Source organism: Theobroma cacao, chromosome 5 (genome assembly GCF_053813885.1).
Source record: "Theobroma cacao isolate CCN51 chromosome 5, ASM5381388v1, whole genome shotgun sequence".
Taxonomy (NCBI): domain Eukaryota; kingdom Viridiplantae; phylum Streptophyta; class Magnoliopsida; order Malvales; family Malvaceae; genus Theobroma; species Theobroma cacao.
This window is the reverse complement of record NC_142643.1, coordinates 43,406,401-43,428,140: the sequence shown is the minus strand read 5'-3', so window position 1 is coordinate 43,428,140 and position 21,740 is coordinate 43,406,401. Positions and strand designations below refer to the sequence as shown.

At 30.7% G+C, this 21,740-nt stretch overlaps 1 protein-coding gene and 1 long non-coding RNA gene across 2 annotated transcripts; both read right to left on the bottom strand.

The window, feature by feature from the left end:
- Nucleotides 1-910: 910 nt before the first annotated feature.
- LOC148762964 (uncharacterized) lies at nucleotides 911-3,948 on the bottom strand. The gene is made up of 2 exons (XR_016026208.1): nucleotides 3,872-3,948; nucleotides 911-1,615 (listed from the first exon to the last, which is right to left on the bottom strand). It is a non-coding gene; the product is annotated as an uncharacterized LOC148762964 (long non-coding RNA).
- Nucleotides 3,949-10,351: 6,403 nt separating this feature from the next.
- On the bottom strand, nucleotides 10,352-18,315 carry LOC18599934 (uncharacterized). Its single transcript, XM_018121255.2, has 2 exons — nucleotides 18,112-18,315; nucleotides 10,352-10,971 (listed from the first exon to the last, which is right to left on the bottom strand). Exons 1-2 carry the CDS (start codon nucleotides 18,112-18,114, stop codon nucleotides 10,564-10,566), a joined length of 411 nt encoding a protein of 136 aa, XP_017976744.2. The 5' UTR covers nucleotides 18,115-18,315; the 3' UTR covers nucleotides 10,352-10,563.
- Between the last annotated feature and the right edge of the window lie 3,425 nt (nucleotides 18,316-21,740).

Below are 21,740 nucleotides of genomic sequence, written 5' to 3'. Positions count from 1 at the left end.
ATGAATGCACTAGTCTAATTCCATTAAGAGTAGTTAATGTCAACCCAAGTCTGAATTTCTCCTTACAACCATTTAATGTCTCATATTTGTCAAGTTTTTTCCACCACAGAACAACATCATAACTGCTTAATGCATTTACTGAACTAGCATTATGCCATTTCCACCAGCACCAACTCGTTATCACTAATAATGCTGTATCTATGTTTCAATCACTTTCCAGCAGCAATTTATACACTTAAATCCACACAAAACATGCTTTTAACGCACTTCACTCTAAGCATGGGTCCTCTGTTTTGGACTTTGGGCTTCATTTGGATTGTTGAAATTATTTATATTGACTTGCTTATTTTAAATTTCATTTAAAATAGTTTCTTAATTACGGAAAGGATAATATTTTTTAATAAGATCAAGGTATTTCTAAGTTTTATGTGTGTCATGTGCATTCAAGATTTTCTTCTCAAAATACTTCTCTTAAATATCGAACTTGATAAAAAAAAATTCTTTTCTTTATCAACTGAATTAATCTGTGTGAAGTATAAAACATACAAAAAAAATGAAGAAATTGTATCCGTTACCGATTTATAATAAATTAACATAATCTGTATTGTCTTTTTTAAAAAAATTGATGAGAATACATGGTGAATTACATGAAAAATATTTTTTAGAAATAATATTTTAATTTATCTTAATCAATACTTGTAAATATATACCCGTTAATCGAACCCAAAGAATAAAAGGAACTTCAGTTAAGAAAAGCTTATCTAAATTTTGCCTTGGTCATTGATCTACTTAATTTTATATATAAAGGCATAGAATGAGAATAACCTTGTTAAGCATTAGAGAATTTAATGTTTTTATCAATTGTTTCATTGTAGTATATAGCATCATCCATGAAAAAAATATAAAGGTGTGCTTCAGGAGACTGATTAACAATTTACTTATGGAAGATTTCTTAAAATTAATAACACTTTTGACTGATGATTGCAACTGGTTAAACTATACCAGTAAAACATCAGTCCAAGAACTCAAACAGACAGATTCACCAAAAAAAGAAAGCAGTAACACTAGCCAGCAGCTACCGTTTGACTCAAACACAACAAATTGTTCGAACTCTGACCTTAAGACCTGCAACATTATTTACTGCCACTAGAGAGGCAGTCACAGTTAAACGGGCTCCAACATCACCCTACTCATGGCGTCTACCATCGTGGCCACCGCCATAACCTCTGCTGTTTCCACCTCCTCCCCCATGATTATAACTGTTGTTGTCGCCATCAGTGGTGCTGCCACTGTTACAGCAAGGTTGAACTTGGTTCACAGTAGTAATATTATAGTTTCCATCGAGGCTGAGATCATTCATTCCTTGGATAGCTTCATTCATCTGGCGAACATGTTTGTTATCTGCTTCAGCCGTAAACAGAAAATCGTCGACCAATTCTTGCATGCGTTTATTCGCCGCAATAAGTAGCTGCTTCACTCTCTTTATCCTCCGCAATTCTTTCTTCTTCCGTCTAACTGAGAGTTTCTTTGCCCTTAGCCACCTCGCCATGCGTCTATTCTCGGCTTTCGTCCTTGCCAATTCAACCCCGACGTCCTCAAGAACGTTTGGTCCATTCTGATTGGGCAAGCAAAATATTCATATTACTAATAAACTTATATATTAACAAAAAAAAAAAAACAAATAGAAAAGAGCATGTACCACAAAAAATAGGAAATATTAAGTTGCAAGGTTAAACATGTCTTTAAACTCTAAAAGAAAGTTTAATTAAGAATTTTCTATTGTTACTGTATAAAATAAATAAAAGTTTACATTTCGAAAATTTTATAGTCCAAAACAATTGAAATTTTATTATAAAACTATGTTTAAAGACATTTAGTATTGAGTGTCGTGGACTTATTTAGGATTTAGAGTTTGGATTTTAAGATTTAAAATTTTAGGTTTAGGCATTGATTTCTTTTCCTTTTCAAATCTCAAAATTTTATATTTATGACTCTCAACACAAAATAATTTAAAATTTTAAAATATATAAAATTTTGCTAATATAAATCTTCTATGTCATTATCTTAATGAGAGCCATGCGTTTTATTGGATATCATAGTTCTAATGAGAGTGAGATTGAGTGTCATGGGTTCAATGTAGAGTAATGTGAATCTCATATCAAGAAGATTGTATGCTCCCAACAAGTTGAACCATAAATCTCATACTGAAGAGAAGTTCCTAGGGTGAGTCAAGAGAGAATTTCATGATCTCATAAAAAGTCATGAATTTTACATTAATTGTGTATGAAAGTGACACTAGATATTTAAAGATTCGCCCAGCTTTCAATTTGTGATATATTTCTTTTAAACAAAGCGAATATTACTACTGTGAGAGCCAAGGAAAGATCCCAGAGAAGAGCCAAGAGGATGGCGTGGTGAGAGCCAAGGGAGGTTGTCGATATGGAAGCGAAGGGAAAGATGTCATGGTGAGGTCAATGGTCCTAGAGAGAGCCAAAAGCGAACAGAGGAGCCAAGGGAGGATGTCGATGTGGGAGTCAACGGAAGATCCCAGAGACGAGGCAAGGAAGGATATCATGGTGAGGTCATGGATCTCAATTACAGCAAAAGCGAACAAAGGAGCCAAACGCGGATATCGATGTGGGAGCCAAGGGAAAAATACCAAAGAGGAGCGAAGGAAAGGATATGTCAATGTGAGAGCCAAGGGAAGATTCCGGAGAAGAGCCAAGGAGGATGTCATGATGAGAGCCGAGAGAGAATGTTGATGTGGAAGCCAAGGGAAGGATGTCATGGTGAGGTCAAGCGTCTTAGCCAGAGCAAAAGCGAACAGAGTAGCTAAGGGAGGATGTCGACGTGGGAGTCAAGAGAAGATCCCAGAGAGGAGCCCAAGGAGGATATGTCAATGTGAGAGCTAAGAAAATATCTCAAAGAAGAGGTAAAGGAGGATGTTATGGTGAGGTCATGGATCTCAGCCAGAGCAAAAGTGAACAGAGGAGCCAAGGGAGGATATGTCAGTGTGAGAGCTAACGGAAGATCTCAGAGAGGAGCCAAGGAGGATGTCAAGGTGAGGTCAAGTCAAAAGGGTCTCAGCCAGAGCAAAAGCGAACAGAGTAGCTAAGGAAAAGATGTTCAAGTGGGAGCCAAGCGAAGATCCCAAAAAGAAGGCAAGGGAGGATATGTCAATGCAGGAGCCAAAGGAAGATCTCAGAAAGGAGTCAAGAAAATATGTTATGGTGAGATCAAGGGTCTCAGCCAGAGCAAAAACGAACACAGGATGTCGCGGAGAGGTCAAAGGTCTCGGCCACAGAAAAAGCGAACAATTTTTTTCTCGTTTTTCTTTTTCTCTCTCATAATTTCCCATCTTTTGCCCTACACATGGAAGGCAAATAGCCATATCCAGGTGAGGTCCAGGGAGGATATGATGGTGAGGTCTCAGCCATGTCAAAAGCCAACAAATTTTTTTTTATGGTTTTTCTCTTTCATATTTTTCCCCTCTTTTTCCTTTGGCAGATGGTTTTCAATCGCCGGAAGAGTTTGGTTTGGGTAAGACACTTGTCTCTTTCATACTTTCCCTTCTTTGGTCTTCAATCATTGGAAGAGTTTGGTTTTAATTTTTTCCTCGTTTTTCTCTTTCATCAGGTTCCTTCTTTTCCGTCGATTGATGGTCTTCAATGGCCGGAAGATTGAAGCAAAAGATAACATATGTGTCAACACAAAGACTGAACCAAAGATTGGTTCCAAAGCACATGTAAATCTTCAACTGCTTATGTTGTCAATACAAAACCTGGACTCGTTTGCTTGATAAATGAAAAACAAAAATTATAAGAAACGATGTCAACATTTGAGAAAGAAATTGAACGGATAGAAACCTCACCATCTCTAAGAAGAAATTGAAAAGCTCAAACGATCAAAAGACAGGTTCGGAGACTATGGTATTTGAGAGAGAAAGAGAGATGGGTGTGGTTGAATGGGGTGGGAAGCTGATTGATTTATAGAAGGAAAAGTTATTTGGGCGCCTCTTTTGCAACAAAAGGCAAGCATTTGCCTTTGTCATTGTAATAAGGAGCATGCGTGGTACTAACAGAAATAGACGCGGAAATAACGACCTGTGGTTTGGCAAATGGCCTTGCTCAACACCCAGCACAGCAGCTGGTTTTAGATTCCAATATATATAAAATAATAATATAATTGCAAACCCTAACATTTAATGTCTCCCACTAGATAACCAAATAATTATCTAACATTTCATCTATTTATAAGTTATTTATTGTATATACACAGCACCCCTTAATAAACTAACTCTAATTAGGTAGAATAATAACACTTATTATTTTCTAAACGAATTGAATTTGGTATTATTTTCTAAAACTTATTTGAACATTTAACTCATTATTCTTTCCATGTTTAATTGAATTGTCCCACTAAACCTGTTTTAAAAGGCATAAGTATTCTATTCATGGACTATAGATGAGACCATCAAAAGGGGACCGACCCAACTGAAACACCACCTAAAATGCTAAGAAAACTGCTTGTGGAACAAAGCCAGTAGCCACAAGGCTTCCAAGAAACCAGCAACAGAAGACTTCCAGGCTCTGTTGTTACCTTGGCTTGTTACTTGGTGGGAATCTAAGCTGACAAAGGAAATTTCAAGCTTTGTGGGTCAAATACACTAAGACCTATTTAGATTTTTTTTTTTTGGTTAAGCCTAATATTTCATTAATAAGAAGATAATGGTTTTGGATATTATTGTTGTGGTTGAGGAAAGGTGTGTTTGGAAAGCATTTTAAGATATTATAGTAAAAATTTGTAATTTTGAAATTTTAAGTATATGACATTACTATTTAAAAGTGCTATGAAGAGTTAAAATATCTAGAAACAACAGGATGTTGATGAAAAGTAAATAATATGTCAGTTTTCAATAGTATTTAAGTAAATTATTATTAGGATGTATTTAAAAATGCATTATTGTGAAATTTAGTATCAAAAGTTTATACAAAAATACAATTCTCAGATTTTCATCTTAAAAATTTAAATTACTTCCACTTAGAAAATAAATACTTATACTTTTTTCATATGTTTTCATTTTAAGTTTAAAACATATCAATATATAAAAAAATGATAATGTTATATATTTGAAATAAAATTCAACAAAGAAAATAAATTAAATGATCGAGTGTAAAAGAATATAGTTTATATACTTCAAAAGTATCTTCCAAGGGTTTTAGGATTGGATCCAATTTTTATTTTTTTTTTAAAATTGATATTTATTGATGAGAAGAGCTAGAATACCATGAAGAGTCTTCAGCTTTTATGAAGAAGACTCCCATTGGCATAGAAGCTAGCTTTGGAAAGAGTTTGATCTGTACAGTTGCAAAGAGAGTGGCTGCTCAAAAGCAATTGGCAGCATCCTCAAAAGGGATAGCTCCTAATACAAAAGTTTAGTTCTGGCTATAGTAAATTAATACCAGGACCAAACTGGTCATCCTAATCAGGTACATCATGAGCCATTCAAATTGAACCACAACAGGGCGGCAATCGCCAGGAGTCACGGCAAGAATCACGTCATGAATCCACCGGCGAGCAGCCAACAATAATCTGTTTAGTTCTGACTATACTCAATTCAAATTGTTATCAAAAAGTGCTTTTACATTCAAATAATAATATGTTCCGGCATTGCATTCGTTACTAAAGGTTGCATTTTGGAAGTCTAGCTAACTCCCTGATATGTTTTCTTCCTCAATACACGGAAAAGAAAAAAGAAGAGGGAGGGAAAGGATGGAAAGTCTGAAAGGTCAGAGCAGAGGAAAAAGGGTTTTACTAAAGGGCATTGATACAGGGAATAGAAGCAAAGGAAGACAAAGGTGAGAAATTGGTACATGTTTTACTATTCAAATGTAACCTTAAATTGTAGAAATTAGTCATTCTGAAGAAACAGTTCCAAATTAACAAAAATCTAATCAAGCCATATCATTGTATGGCGTTTTTTTTCTAAATTCAAAATTGTTAATGTAATTTTAATAATTGTATTAAGTATAGATTAAATTAATTATCATATTCTTAAATTAAGCTTATGAATTTAATTCTCTCCATGAATGGATCACCCACACCATTTATTTATCCATCTGTCCGTAAAATTGCCTCTTTGTAGACTTGTCTGGTTGTGAGGGTTAACTCATGACGAAGACCAGCTTTTCCATGAGCAGTAACTTACTGCCAGTAACACCATATACAGGAGAATGAGAGGCGGAGCTGACCTTTGAATAACTCTTCAAAAAATGGCTAAGCTATGGGCTTTGTCTTAACAAAGAAAGGTAAATATTCAACATCCCTTATATTAACACCTTGCCTTTAATCAATTTAAGAAACTTCAAATTATTTATATAAATATATAATATCATTCAAAGTAGATCGCTTCATTTCTTATAATTTCAATTATTGTGAGAGACATGAAACTAAAGATAACTAAAATCCAGAGTCGGTCAAGAGATGTGCGGTTGTTGGTAACAATCGCCTACTTATCACAATCAGCCATTGAAAATAATCTATCAAAAATGTGTAATTGGAATCATATAATTAACACTACTTATTCACTCAATTATCTATGATTAACTATAATTAAAAAACTATTAATTAAATATTAAAGTAATGAGAAAAAGCAATAAATATAACTAAAACTCAATAGAAATTATTCTCAAGTTCTCTACAATTATCCATAGAAATTAATTTTTTTAAAAAAGAAATTTCCTAAGATTTAATTATTGTGATGAAAAAATTATAACAGTCTATGAAACTGCAAAAGAAAGAAAACAGTCAAAATATCATCCAAAAGAAAAAGTCTAAAGCTATCCTCAGACAAAATTGATTTTTAATTTGCTTCAAACTGAAAAAAAAAATTTGTGAAAATAGGAATCGGCCAACCTTGAAATTATTTAAAGAAAGGTGGGAAGGAGAAACAAAAGAGGAAGGAAGAACAATAGAATGAGGACAATAAGACCCAATAATATTAACAGTTGGATTAAGTGCATATTTGGCTTAATTTTTTTTCAATTTATTTATATTTTAAAAGGAAAAATTAAGCCAAACATGATTTTTTGAGAAGTTTTAAAAAAAAATAACTTTTTTTTAAGAATAAAATTTTTTAAAAAAAGAGCTTAAAAAAAACCTTCAAAAATGAGTTTTTTCTTCTCTTCTTTTAAAAATATAAAAAAAATTTTATTTTTGTTTCAAAAATATCTTCATTTGTTAAAAATAATTACAATATTACCCTATAAAAAAAGAAATACCTTCTATGATAATTTTAACAAAAATTATAATTTATAAAAAAAACTTATAAAAATAATTTACCAAATAATTTTAGCTTAATTTTAAAAATTATTATTTTTTATAAGAGCTTCATAATAATTTTTAAGTTAAAAAAAATCAAGCCAAACAGGCTCTAAGAGTGAAAGTTTGTTTTCATTTATTAAAAAAAAAGAAATTTTTGTTTGTTTTGGTTAAAAAAAATCTAATAATCATGAATTATTTCATTTGACAAAAACATATCATCAAATAATTATATATATATAGTAATAAAATTTTAATCATCTTAACCGTGGGTTTTGATATGATCTCCACAATATAAACAATTAAAATTGAACCATTGTAATATTAAAGTTAAAAAACTTGTAGCTACTTAATCTAGTAATTCGGTAATAAAAAAAATAAAATATTATAACAAGATGAAATATTCGCTTCTAGAAAAAATTTGCATTACGTAAATCAAAAGACAACCGACCTGTCATCCGTCGAAACACTTAAAAGTTGATTGGCGACCAAGACTTTCGGAAAGAGAAGATTAAATATAATCGAGAAAATATAAAAATTATAAAAAAAGAAAAGAAAAGCAAGACATAATGGACAAAATGCACATGCAACTTGCAAAAAGTGCAAGCAAATGGAGTAATTGCTTTGGCACTATAGTCGTCCGTTTATGGGGCCAATGCTCGCACGATTTTACCAAAATCGAGCGACTGCTCCCCAAGATACCTTCATGAGTAATAGCCAATGACATGCTTTGCTTTGTTTTGGGGTTTTTTTAGGATGTTAAAAGGAAAATACGGTCAAGTAATGTACAATGAACTCTACTTTTGTGGGTCATTTTTCTCGGTTTCACCTTAACTTTCCATAATGAATTCCCTTGTTTCTTTTTTTTTTTTTACGCTCCAACATCGAAAAAATTTCTTTTTATTTAAAAAAATAAAAAGTTTTGAATAATTTGAGATTTTCTAACTATTTAACAAAATTATTTGATTTCTTATCTTGTTTGTCATTTCTCGCTTATATGTTTAACTTATTATGTGGATTGAGAAAATTTTCATTTTAATGGTTTTATATTAAAGTTAAAAAAAATTTCATAAATTTAAAACTTAAAAAATTAAAAAAAATCTCATAAAATTCTATATAACAAATAAAAATAAAAACATTAGGTGTTTAAAAACAAGAAGATGGAGGCAATCTTAAATTTTTAAATTTTTGTTTGGCCTTAGAATTGATCAAAAGTATACTTTTGGTTCGGCCTAGTTTCAGTCTAATGTTAGTATACTAACATCCATGTTTTAGAAGTCTGTAATTCAAATGCATAAAATATGATATACGAGATAAAAAAAATCTATCTCTATACTATAATTCAAGACTCAATAAACAGTTATATATATAAATGAAATGATGAGCTAATGGTGTTAGGTGGAGAAACATTATGAATGATCTAGGATTGTGAGTATAATATCTGATCATTCCAAGGAAAAAAATTGAACGGAATGGCTTGATCGAACTGAGGCAGGTTGACGTTGGAGCAACAAGCCGGTAATTGAACATCCAGGACTCAACACAGCTACGACAAAGCTAACCCTTGGATCAAATCAACACCAGAGCTTCTCCTGGAAAAAAAAAAAGGAACAGTCCTTTCTCAATATCCAAGAAACAAGAAAGAATTGAGCTTGATGGCCTGTTTTAGTCGTATTGACAAGAGACAAAGAAATAAGGCGTTATCACCAAGGAGGAAGTGATAGCGCCGTTGTGAAGCCATGGCGCAACGCATTCCCTGTATTTATAGACGCCAAAGGCTTGAAAACTTAATTACAAGCCACTTGTTTCTTTGACCACAGAGCACTTTGTCGTTTTGTTCACGCCTGACTCCCAATACAAGTTTTTTATTTGATTTTTTTCGAAAAAAGCACTGCAATCGGGCTTGGGAGCAAAGAAGGTTCTCTTTCAGTTGTTAGGCCTAAGCTCCTGCCAAATTGGGCCAGGCTTCCATAGGCAGCTCTAATTGTAACTTTCTCTCTCTTTTGGTTTCCGACGATGAATTAACTTTGACACCGATTATCTATACATTAGCTAATAATACCATTCTCTTTGATAAATTGAAAAAATTTTAACACAGAAAAATTGATGCACTAGTCTATTTCCATTAAGAGTAGTTAATGTCAACCAAAGTCTGAATTTCTCCTTACAACCATTTAATGTCTCATATTTGTCAAGTTTTTTCCACCACAGAACAACATCATATTTGCTTAATACATTTACTGAACTAGCATTATGCCATTTCTACCAGCACCAACTTGTTTTTACTAATGATGCTGTTATATTGCTGTATCTATGTTTCAATCACTTTCCAGCAGCGATTTATGCACTTAAATCCACACAAAACATGGCTTTAACGGACTTCACTATAAGCTAGCATAGGTCCTCTGTTTTGGGCTTTGGGGTTCATCTGGATCGTTGAAATTATTTATATTGACTTGCTTATTTTAAATTCCATTTAAAACAGTTTCTCTTCCTTTTAATTACGGACAGGATAATATTTTTTTAATAAGGTCAAGGTATTTCTAAGTTTTAAGTATGTCTTGTGCATTCAAGATTTTATTTTCAAAATACTTCTCATAAAGATCGAACTTGATCCAAAAAAAAAAACTTTTTTTATCAACTGAATTACTCTGTGTAAACTACAAAATATGAAAAAAAAAATTGTATCAGTTAACTATTCATAATGAATTAAGACAATCTATATTATCTTTTTAAAAAAAATTGATGAGAATACATGGTGCCTTATATGAAAAAAAAATTTAGAAATAATATTTTAATTAACCTTAACCAATACTTGTAATTAAATATATACCCGTTAATTGAATCCAAAGAATAAAAGGAACTTCAGTTAAGAAAAGCTTATCTAAATTTTGTCTTGGTCGTTGATCTACTTTGTTTTATTATAGTACATAGCATCATTCACAAAAAATATATATATATAAAGAATTGCTCCAGGAGACTGATTAACAAGTTACTTATAGAAGATTTCTTAAAATTAATAATACTTTGACTGATGATTGTAACTGGTTAAACTACACCAGTAAAACAGCATGGTCAAAGAACTCAAACAGCCAATTCACCCAAAAAGAAAACAGTAACACTAGCCAGCGGCTACCTTTTGGCTCAAACACAACAAATTATTGAAACTCTAACCTTAAGACCTGCACCATTATTTACTGCCACAAGAGAGGCAGTCACAGTGAAACGGGCTCCAACGTCACCCTACTCATGGTGTCCACCACCGTTGTTTCCGTCTCCACCACCACGGTTATAACCGTTGTTGTCGCCATCAGCCGCGTTGCCACTGCTACAGCAAGGTTGAACTTGGTTCACAGTAGTAATATTATAGTTTCCATGGAGGTTGAGATCATTCATTCCTTGGATAGCTTCATTCATCTGGCGAACATGATCGTTATCTACCTCAGCCGTAAGCAGAAAATCGTCGACCAATTCTTGCATGCGTTTATTCTCCGCAATAAGTAGCTGGTTCACTCTCCTAATCCTCCGCAATTCTTTCTTCTTCCATTTAACTGAGAGTTTCTTTGCCCTTACCCGCATCGCCAAGCGTCTATTCTCGGCTTTCGTCCTTGCCAATTCAACCCCCACAGCCTCAAGAACGTTTGGTACATCCTGATTGGGCAAGCAAAATATACAAAACTATTTATTACTAATAAACTTATAAAAAAAAAAGAAAAAAGAAGAAGGAACAAGTAGAAAAGCACATGTACCAAAGAAAATAGAAAAATGAATGTGTAGCTAATATAAGTTAATTCATAGTCAAAGTTAATGGTTCCTTTGGTAATTAATGTGCAGCTAAAGAACACATTTACTAAAGAAAATAGAAAGTGTAATTGAGAAATTTTATTGTAAATGTATAAACTAATAATTTTTAAAGTTACCTTTCAAAAAAAAACTTTAAAGTTTATAAATTTTAACGTTTTGAAAATTATATAATCCAAAATAATTGGAATTTATTACAAAATTACGTTTAAAGACATTTAGAATTGATTGTTGTCGATTTATTTAAGGTCAAGAGTTTAAGTTTTAAGATTTAGAATTTAAACTTTAATTCTTAAACTATCAAAGAATTCTTTCCCTTTCAAATGTCAAAATTCTATATTTATGGCTCTTAACACAAAATATATGTTAAATTTTTAAAACTGGACTGCAGTACTACTCCTTCCCCTGAAATTTTGAAAGTCAACTAAGTGGAACTTTGCTAATTTTTCATAAGACAATTGAAAGATTCTGAAATAAAATTTCTAAACTTGTCAAAAACACTATATAATTATCGAAGAGTATACATTGTTTTGTATTTGAAAATTTACACATCTAATTCCTTTGCATGTAATTTTAAAATTAATAATTAATTACATTAATAAGTACATTGGCCCCTACAAATGAAATTTTAATGCGTTTGATGAAATTCTATGAGGTGAGGTTAAGGCAAGGGTCTTTACCCATAGAGAAGAGGGATTCTTACGCCGATCCAAATTTACCTTAACCCTTATGTATCTCTCATAGAAGTCTCATAGAAGTGAAGATTTGAGTTTGTTCTGATACTACTTGTAACGGATTCACATTTCCAACCCAAAAAACATGTTTAATAAGTGAAAGAAAATCTATATTTATATATCCAAGATTCACCCCGTCATTTACTAATGTAGAATCTGTGACACATGCACAAAGGGTATAGAGGGCTTAAGATTACGAACCTCTGATATGGGGAGGAACACAACAACCTATGGAGATTCATAATGGTGGAAACCCTTTGGCTTTGATTCCACATGAAAATAGTCGTAAGAAGGTCGGGTTTGTATTGGAGGGTAAAGTTCTTTTATTTAGCACCTGTAGGTGTATTAGATGGGTATGCTCAATCCCTTTGTATCGGTATATTTAAAACATATCGAGCCTTTTATTCTTAACTAACAATTAATTTTGTTTTGTGTTTGTAGGGATGGGATTCGTGGTTGGTACTAGTAGTAACATCTCTCTAAGGTGGTGGTAGGGGGAGTGGATTAATGGAATGATACTCCATATTGCCTTTTCACGTATTTTCACGTTTGCGATTAACAAGGCTAACACTTTAAACAAGTCGGGATAATGGGGGAATGATGATGAGAAGGAGAACTCGATTGTCAAACTAGCCAATTGATACAATGGCAACAGGCCCCTAGAGATACCTTCCTTATAAAAGTCTTGCAAGACAAACTTATATGGAAATGGTCTATTAGTGGTGTGTATTTGGCAAATTCTTTCTACATAATTGTGTAGGATAAGAATAGGGAAAATTAGGACTTACGAAAATCAATATGGATTGATTTTCTCCTTTGAAGTTTAAGTGTTTTATTGGTAGGTACTTAAAGGTAGAAACTCCATAAAAATGAGTTAGTGAGAAGAGGGTTGTTGTGTAGCAACTTGACCATTTGTGCTCTTTTCCATAATGAGGTTGAAATGGTAAATCATTTATTCTTTACATGTTTTGAAACTTGGAAAATCTAGTCATTATGGTGCAATTTGTAAAGGCTCACTTAGACAATCTTGAAGGAGGTAATTTGTTTCTTAATGGTGTGGAACATCATTGAGACTTGCGTAAGGAGAGATAAGGTATGAAGGATTGCTTTCTTTGTCATTTTATGGTCTATATGGTTATATAAAAATGATATGGTTTATAATGGGAAAATGTTTTCCAAGAGTGAAAAGGAGAAGTTTAATGAAAAGTGGAAAGAAAACAAGGAGAAGAAAAGAGAAAGATCACCAAAAAAAGGAAAGGAAGAGCAAAGTGTGCCAACCAAGTGAAGCGTACTTTAAATTTAATGTTGACGCCTCAGTCAATGGATGCTCGAGAGATGCTAGAATTAGAGGGGAAGGGGATCTTCAGGCATATGCATGAGGGGTCCTTTGGACATCGTTTCAAATTCCATTGGGGTAGATGATTCAATCCTCGTTGACTTGCTTGTGATCAAAGAAGCTCTTCTGGTTTTTGTAGCTTCACAATACGTTAGTTCTCATGCATTCATAATTGAAAGCGACTTAGTAAATGCAATGCACTAGGTGCAAAATTCAAACAAAGCCCCTTGTCGGATGAGAAAATGGTTGCTGCAAATTGAAGGTTTGAAACACGAAGTAAAAAGATGGCTGATCAATCATACCTTAAGGTAAGGGAATCAAGATGCTGATAAGTTAGCAAAAGAAGGAGTTGCTAGGATGCTGACATGCTAAGTGTCACGGTCTTAGATGGGAGTCACGAATCTAACATTAGTTGTGTACTAGAGTGAGATTGAGTATTTAAGTGTTCAAATCAACTTTGATATGTGAAACACTTTTTATGGGATAAAATCATGAATCCTAGTGGGGTTAAAGTTGAAGGTGTTTGTCTCTAAGAATCTAAGGCTTGTTAGCCTAAGTTTGCCCTCTGATATCCTTTGTTTTTCTTATTGGTTTGCTTTGGAGCTCCATTGATGAGTCCCATAGGATGTTGGAAAACTACATACTTTTTAGAATTTATGTACAGGTATGTTCTATTTTTGGGTTTGAAATAAGGTTTTACGGATATGATGCTGAGATGATGAACTAGGATTTTGAGCTACAATTGTAACATAGCATTTTAAAATCTAATTGCTATCGTATAGTTTTAGGGAGCTCTCTCATTCCTCTTGATTAATAAATTACCCAATTTTCAAAAAAATAAAAAAGTGTGCCCACTAGGAGGAGAAAGGAAGGAAGGAAGTAAAGCTGTAAAAAGGGTTGTGTTAGGGTTTGAGAAAAAAAAACAATATATATTTCTTTGGTTAAGTGAGAAAACAATGAATATAAATTCTAATCATATGGTATAAAAAAGAAGATTTGGTTAAATTGGCAATGCTTTTGGTTTTCTAATTGCATTGCCCAAGTTTGATCCCCCCAATCCCCTGGAAAGTATAAATATATAATTGAGTTTGGTTATCGAATATTTAAAGAGTAATATCCATCCCATATTCCAACTCAAGATGAGTAACAAAATTCTTGTCCATACTCATCTCAAACCCAAATATAAAGTACCCCGAACCCTATATAATAGAGTCAGATACTTACGGATATAAATCCCGATATGAGATAAGTTGATAACCAATTACATATCCCTAGTTGCAATACTCTGCTTCTGCTGATCTTATACTTCTATCTGTCATGTTGATGCATAGCTGTGGTGTGTTTGTCTGGCAGGGTTTAGGCTGTATCTCGATCAAAGCCGTGTAAAGTAAATTGTGTTGCTAAGTCTTGGTGTGTGATTTGAATTTGGTGTATGGCAACGATATCTCTTCGTAATGGCCCATCGGAGGTTCTGTAAAGGGCAGCTTGACTTACAAGTGTTGGGTTTTTGCCATGGTGTTTTGCTATACAGTTTATTAAAATCAATTAATTCATTGCTTTCCAAAAAAAATATTAAATCCTCATTTTTATTGTTGGTCCATGATTGTTTGTTTGCTTAAGGACCATCCAGTAAACTAGAGACTTAATATGGAAATAAAATCCATAAAAAGAATATATGAATAAAAAAAATAATTGCATACTCTAATGTCTATAAATTAAAAAACTTGAGGCTTTTGTTGCTAATACTAAAACAAAAATCGAAATAATACTAATAACAAAGTATAACTTGCACGCTGAGAATATAAATATATATATATAGGGATGGAACTAGTTAATAATTTTTGGAAGGTTAAAGAAGGAGAGAAATAATGCACAAAATATAAATAATTAAATATGATATACAAGATTAATAAGTTTCTCTTATATAATCAGTATTGTTTAAAGACAAAATACTCAAAGATAATTTACTTTCAACTAAATATAAAACATAAAATACATAAAAAAATATCTTCATAAAAAATGATATAATATTGAAATTTTAAGCAATAATCAATAATGCAACGCTACAACGTAAATTTGAGAATTATATAATAATTTTTTAATTATTAAAGACTAAAATCATTGAGAATACATAACCAAAAAAAAAAAAGAATATGGCAAGTAAAAGATAGAACTCAATAACAAAAAAGAAAAAAAAATATAGTTGATGATTCGTAGAAATTTGGAGAAGAAAATCTATAAAAACTTAAAACATATGATCAAATAGAATAGAATTGAAAAAAATAAAGAAATATAAATTGAAAAAAAGATAAAAAATGATTTACTTCTTTGTAATTTCACAGTGAAAGGAGAAAGGAGAAGAGAAAACAAAAGAAAGAGATTGAAAGAGGTGTGAAGAAACTTTTTTTTTTTTTTAGGTGTGAAGAAACTTAAAAGGGAAAAATTTAAAAGTTAAGATAAAGTTAAATGAATTTATAAAATCATTTTATTATTTTTTATTTATATTAATAGTTTAATAAAAAATTATTTTAGAGGCTCATTAAAAAATATAAATAATATATAGAAAATTTTAAAATTTTTGAAGAGGCCACGACCCCCTATTGTGAAGGGACGCTTCGTCCCCATATATATATAGCAGCTTAATACTAATTATAACGAATATTTTTAAAACATTTTAAAAAATGTTGGTTTTGCTTTCGCAAGTCATTAGCAAGGGTAGAATTAACTAATTTTTATTGAGAGGTCAAAGATGAAGAACAATAAAGATTAAAAATTTTTTAAAACTAATATGTTGAACTAAACTATTAATAATCAAAAAATTCATAATAGATAATAATTTTATATAACATGTAAATAAAAAAAACTTATAATAGTCCTCTAGAAAAATTTTATTCCACCATGGTAATGTTTTTCTTAATATAAACGATTAAATTATTTACAAGAAACTCATTATCCATTTTATTTCGAAATCTTGTCTTTTTTAATATAACAACTAAAAATTAATACAGTCAACATACAATATTTTTATTTTATTCTTATTTAAATTTAAAATACTTAATATTAAATTATAATGCATAAAATATAAATAGTTAAATATGATATATAGAATTAATAATTTCTTCTTATATAATTAAGATGGTTTAAAGAATAAATATTCAAGATAATTTACTTTTAACTAAATATAAAACGTAAGGTACATCAAAAAAATATACTTAAGATAATTTCTTCTTATGCAATTAGGATTAATAAAAAAAGTTATATATTGATAAAATTTTAACTAACAACTAATAATGCAGCATTAGAACTTATATTTAAGAATTACATAATAATTTTTTAATTTTAAAAAATAAAAATTATTAAAAATAAAATTCACATAACAAAAAAAAGGATGAACATAACAAGTGGAAGATAGAACCTACATAATAAAAAAAATATGGTTGATGGTTTTTAGAAATTTGGAAAAGATAAAATCTATAAAAACTTAGAATATATAAGGAAGAATATAATTGAAAAAAATAAATAAATAAAAATAAAAAATTAACAAAAATTTTACTTTTTTTATAATTTCACAATGAAGAGACAAAAAAAGAAGAGAAAGAAAAAAAGAAAGGGAGGGATATAGGTATAGAGAAACTTAAAGAGTTAAGGAAAAAATTTAAGAATTAGAATAAAATTGAATGAGATTGTAAAGTTATTTTATTATTTTATTATTTATATTAATTATTTAATAAAAAATTACTTTTAGAGATTTATTAAAAAGATATATAATATATAGAAAATTTTAAAAATTTTGGGAAACTATAGCCCCCACAACAATGGAAAGCCACGCCACTGGTCATTAGGATGGTTGTGTGTGGATTGCTTTCAATTGAACAAAAAATATATTTTCATCCCAATGCGTTGACAATCATTACTTTAATTCAATCATTACTTTAACTAAGTTAAATAACATCCAAGTTTATTTATTTATTTATCTTTTTTAAAAAAATTAAATTATACTCTTTAAACAAACAATTATGCATTAATTAATAAATGCAATGCTTGAGTGTAAATTACATGCAATTTATTAATAGAGTGAAAACAATGCAATCCAATAAAATCTATATTTAAAAAATTATGAAATCTAATAAGTAATCTATCAATTACAAGTTATATGCAGCCTAAAATATAGTATAAAAATGATAAATAAATAAATATAAAAAAAAAACTCAATATTTGTAACCGGGTAAGTAAGAACCCCCACAATAATATCAATTAGGAAGCGGAAAAAGATCTGCCATAACGTCACGTATCAGATTAACAATGGAATTATTCATGGAACCAAATAGAGGGAAGACAATTAAGAAAAGAAAAAAGGAAAAACAGTTATATGGTGGCTAGATGCCACCAACGCACCAATTTAGTGCTAGATCTGATCGCTATCGAGCCAACAGGGCACTGCCAACGACCAGATCTAACTACTAACAGGCCCAAGCTAGTTGTCGGCTAACATAACGTGGCTGGTAGACCTTTTCTCATCTTAGATCCAGATGAGACTACAATTTTATAAAAGATACATGGACAAAATGGTCATAAAACCAATTAGCCCTTTCTTTTGGGATCTAAATAATTTTTTTCCTACAGAATCAAAATAATAATTCCAAATTCATCAGAAATAACTTAATAAGTCATTACTTTACAAAAAAATAAAATGGTTAGTCCGATCAGCATAATTAAAGATTTGATTGAGCTAAAAAAATTGGAATAATTATTTTTCACTTAAACAAAACGCGTGGTAAAAAAAAAAAAGCTTGTTTATGTTGTGAAAACGAAATCATTTCTTCTTTCGTTGAATAAAACACAATTATAAGAAAACGATGTTATTATTTGAGAAAGAAATTGTAAGGATAGAACGTCAAAATTATAGATAGGAACCCTCACCATCGAAGAAGAGATTGAAAGATCAAAGGTTCTAAGACTGGTTCGAAGAACTTGATAGAGATCAATGTTTCTAACACCAGTTCGAAGAACTTGATAGAGAGGGAGAGGGAGAGAGAGAGAGCAGCCAGGTAGGGTGGAGAAGGCGGTAGTGCTCCTGCAGAAAGATTGCTGGATTGTTGTCGAATTTAAAGAGGAAATAGTTATTTGGGCGCCTCTTTTGCAACAAAGAGCAGGCGTCTGCTGTTTTCATTGTAGTAGGAGCAGGCTTGTTCCTAACAGAAATAGAAGCGGAAATAACAAACTGTTATCAAGTTCTGTTGGCAAGATTTGACTTGCTCAAAACCCAGCAGCTGGTTTTAACTTCTAATAGAATAATAATTATTATATAATTGCAAATCCTAGCATTTGATAATGTGTTATTTGGCTGATTTTAAGCTAGGATAAAGTGATTGCAAACTCAGGCCTGGCAACCCCACTAAACTCTTTCTTCAAAGGCATTAGCATGAGATGGTATACTGCTCAAATAAATTTTTATATTATTTTAAAATTTTTAAATAAATTTTTATTTATAGGTAAAAATAGTGCAGCCAATCAAAAGAAGACCCCAGCTCACATTACCACCTAAAAACCAGCAGAGCACACAAAGATGACTCAAAGACTGCTGCTAGAACAAAACCAAAGTTCAAAATGTTAACTTAGCTTGTACTTGGTGGGAAACTACGCTGACCAAGGAAATTTTTAGCCTCAAGGCACTGCGAAAATTGTGGGTCTAATACACTGAGACCTAGTCTGACATTATTGTGAGAAATTCAATTTTAAAAATTTATACGGAAAGATAATTTTTAGATTTTCATAAAAAATTTAAATTACTTCCAGCTAGAAAATAAATACTTATATTTTTTACCTATTTTCATTCTAAGTTCAAAATATATCAATATATCAAAAAATGAAAATGCTATATATTTGAAATAAAATCCAAAAAAGATAATAACTTTTATACACCAAAAATAAGTCGAAGGATAATTTTGGCATATTTCAAAATAGGAAGGAATATTTAATAATTTCTTCTCCGAACCATTAACAAATTATTACATCTATATATTAGAAATCAATGAACAAATAACAAACAAATCAACACACTAACATAGCTCTGGTTGAGCTTGGATTTTTTTTTTCTATCTAATTTTTTAATTTTTATGTTTTGGCTTCTGAGGGGCCCCTCTCTCTCTTTGGTTTTTTGTGTCGGGTTTAGGAATCTTATTGTGATGTGGCGGAGAAGACGGAGTACTTGGCATTACTTGACTTTTGTTCTTTAAGCGGGTTTTGTCTATTGTTCTTACAACTGCGCCTTTTGTATCATAGTAATTAGATTTGGTAATTTATATGATAATATGACACGAAAAAATATAAAATTAAATAAATTTAAATTTAAAATTATTATATTTTATTTTTTAATTATATTAAACATTTAAATATATTTAATTAATTATATTTTTTAAATTATTTTATCAACACTAAATCATCATAACATTAAAAGTCTTTTAACTGTTTGTTAAAGATTCTCCTTGACATAAAACATCTGACTTGTGAAAAAAGATATGTACATATTGAAGGGGAAACAGCATGACAAGTTCCGTTACAGTTTCCGTTCCTACTGTGAGCTACATAGAAGAAGGGTAGCCCTGTACCCATCACCTAGAGTGCAATACAAAAATTGACAAGAACTCAAGGTTTCAACCAACACAGCAACAACTAATCCAAAAAACCCAAAAACCCAAGATAAGCAGGGCCATCAAAGGCAGAAACGGAAACAGCCCCTATTTCAAACAAAGAATCGTCAAGACAAAATAAAGAAAAAAAAAAACTAGGAGAAGCAAATTTCAAAATCAAGACAAAGCATTTGGTATTATCATTTTTAAACGTGTATTCATCACACGTTTATCAATTCGTTAAAATTAATAATTAAAAATTATTTTAATTTTATTTAAATAATTTTAAATAATTATTTTAATAACACCCAAATCTTATTTTTTTCTTTTGTTTTCTTTTCATTTGGATCTTTTTTGCCGCACTACAAACCCCTTTCTTCTCTTCATCAATTCTTCTTCTTTCTCCATTCTCCTTTCTCACTAATTTCATTGATTAGTCAACTAATTTCACCCATTAATTCATTGTTACTTCTATTCTTCTTCTTCTTATCTGATTCTTTTAATTTCACTCATTATTTCATTGTTTCTGTATCATATATTTTTATTCAATTTAATTCTTATTATCTCGCACAATTTTTTTTAATTTGTCACATGCCATCGACACGTCAGTATTGTCATTTTAGCATATTAATACCACATAGCACTACTACATTATCAGATACGTGCCACATGACATGTCACATCATTAAAATTGTGTCACGTTAATGTTGACGTCATCCCTTTTAACGACATAATTAGATATCATTAAGAAAATAGATTAAATTAAAATAATTCTAAAAATCAATGAATTAAATTGCTTTGATTTTAAATACAATGATTAAATTAAACAAAATGTATAAGTACAAGGTCTTTGTGGACATTTTAATCAATCAAATTTAAGAAACTTGCAATTAAAAAAAATATAATATCATCCAAACTAGATGGCTTTATTCCTTATAATTTCAATTATTGAGAGAAAGGCTAAATTAAAGGCAACAAAAATCCGAAGCTGAGAAATTGGTTTACTGTGCGACGTCGCGCATTAGGATTAGGCCACCGTTCAAGAGAAATTCAGTTGCTGGCAACAAATTGCCTAGTTATCACGAACCGGCTGTTGAAAACAAACTATTAATAAGGTGTAAACGAGATCATATAATTAACACTAAATTAACTCTCAATTATATTTGATTAACTACAATTAAAATATTATTAATTCAATATTAAAGTAAAGAGAAAAAGCAATAAATATAACTAAAACTCAATAGAAATTATTCTCAATTTCTTTATAATTAGCAGTGTAATTTTTTTTCAAATGTCAAAATATTTCATTAATATTGTGAAAGAAAAATTATAAATGTCCATGAAACTGCCAAAAAAAAAAACAAGAAAAAAAAGTCAGAATATCATCCCAAAGGAGAAAGCCTATTGCTATCATCAAACAAAAATTGATTTTTAATTTGCTTCAAACTGGAAAAGAAAATTTTTTGAAAATAGGAATCAACCAATCTTGAAATTATATAAAGAAAGGTGGGAGGGAGAAACAAAAGAGGAAGAAGAACAATAGATCGAAGAAAACCAACTGATGAACAATAAGACCAAATATTTTTTTTTCAAAAGTATAACTTTATTCTTCCATTATCAATATGTCATATCAAATTTTTAGTCTGTTTGAGAAAATATTTTACTCGGCCGAAAATGATCTGACATGGGTAAACATCCATATACTTACAAAATCTCGACCCTACACAATAAGGAATTGACAGCAAGCAAACTCCACAAGATCTTAATCCTATACCTAAAAAACGATTAAAATAACCACAAAGTCTCTATACTTATGTATTTTATTTAATTTAATTCATGTACTAAAAATTGAATCAATTTTATCTCTTAATTTTAAAAATTACTTTAATTTAATTTTTCACATCTAATTTTACCTTTAAA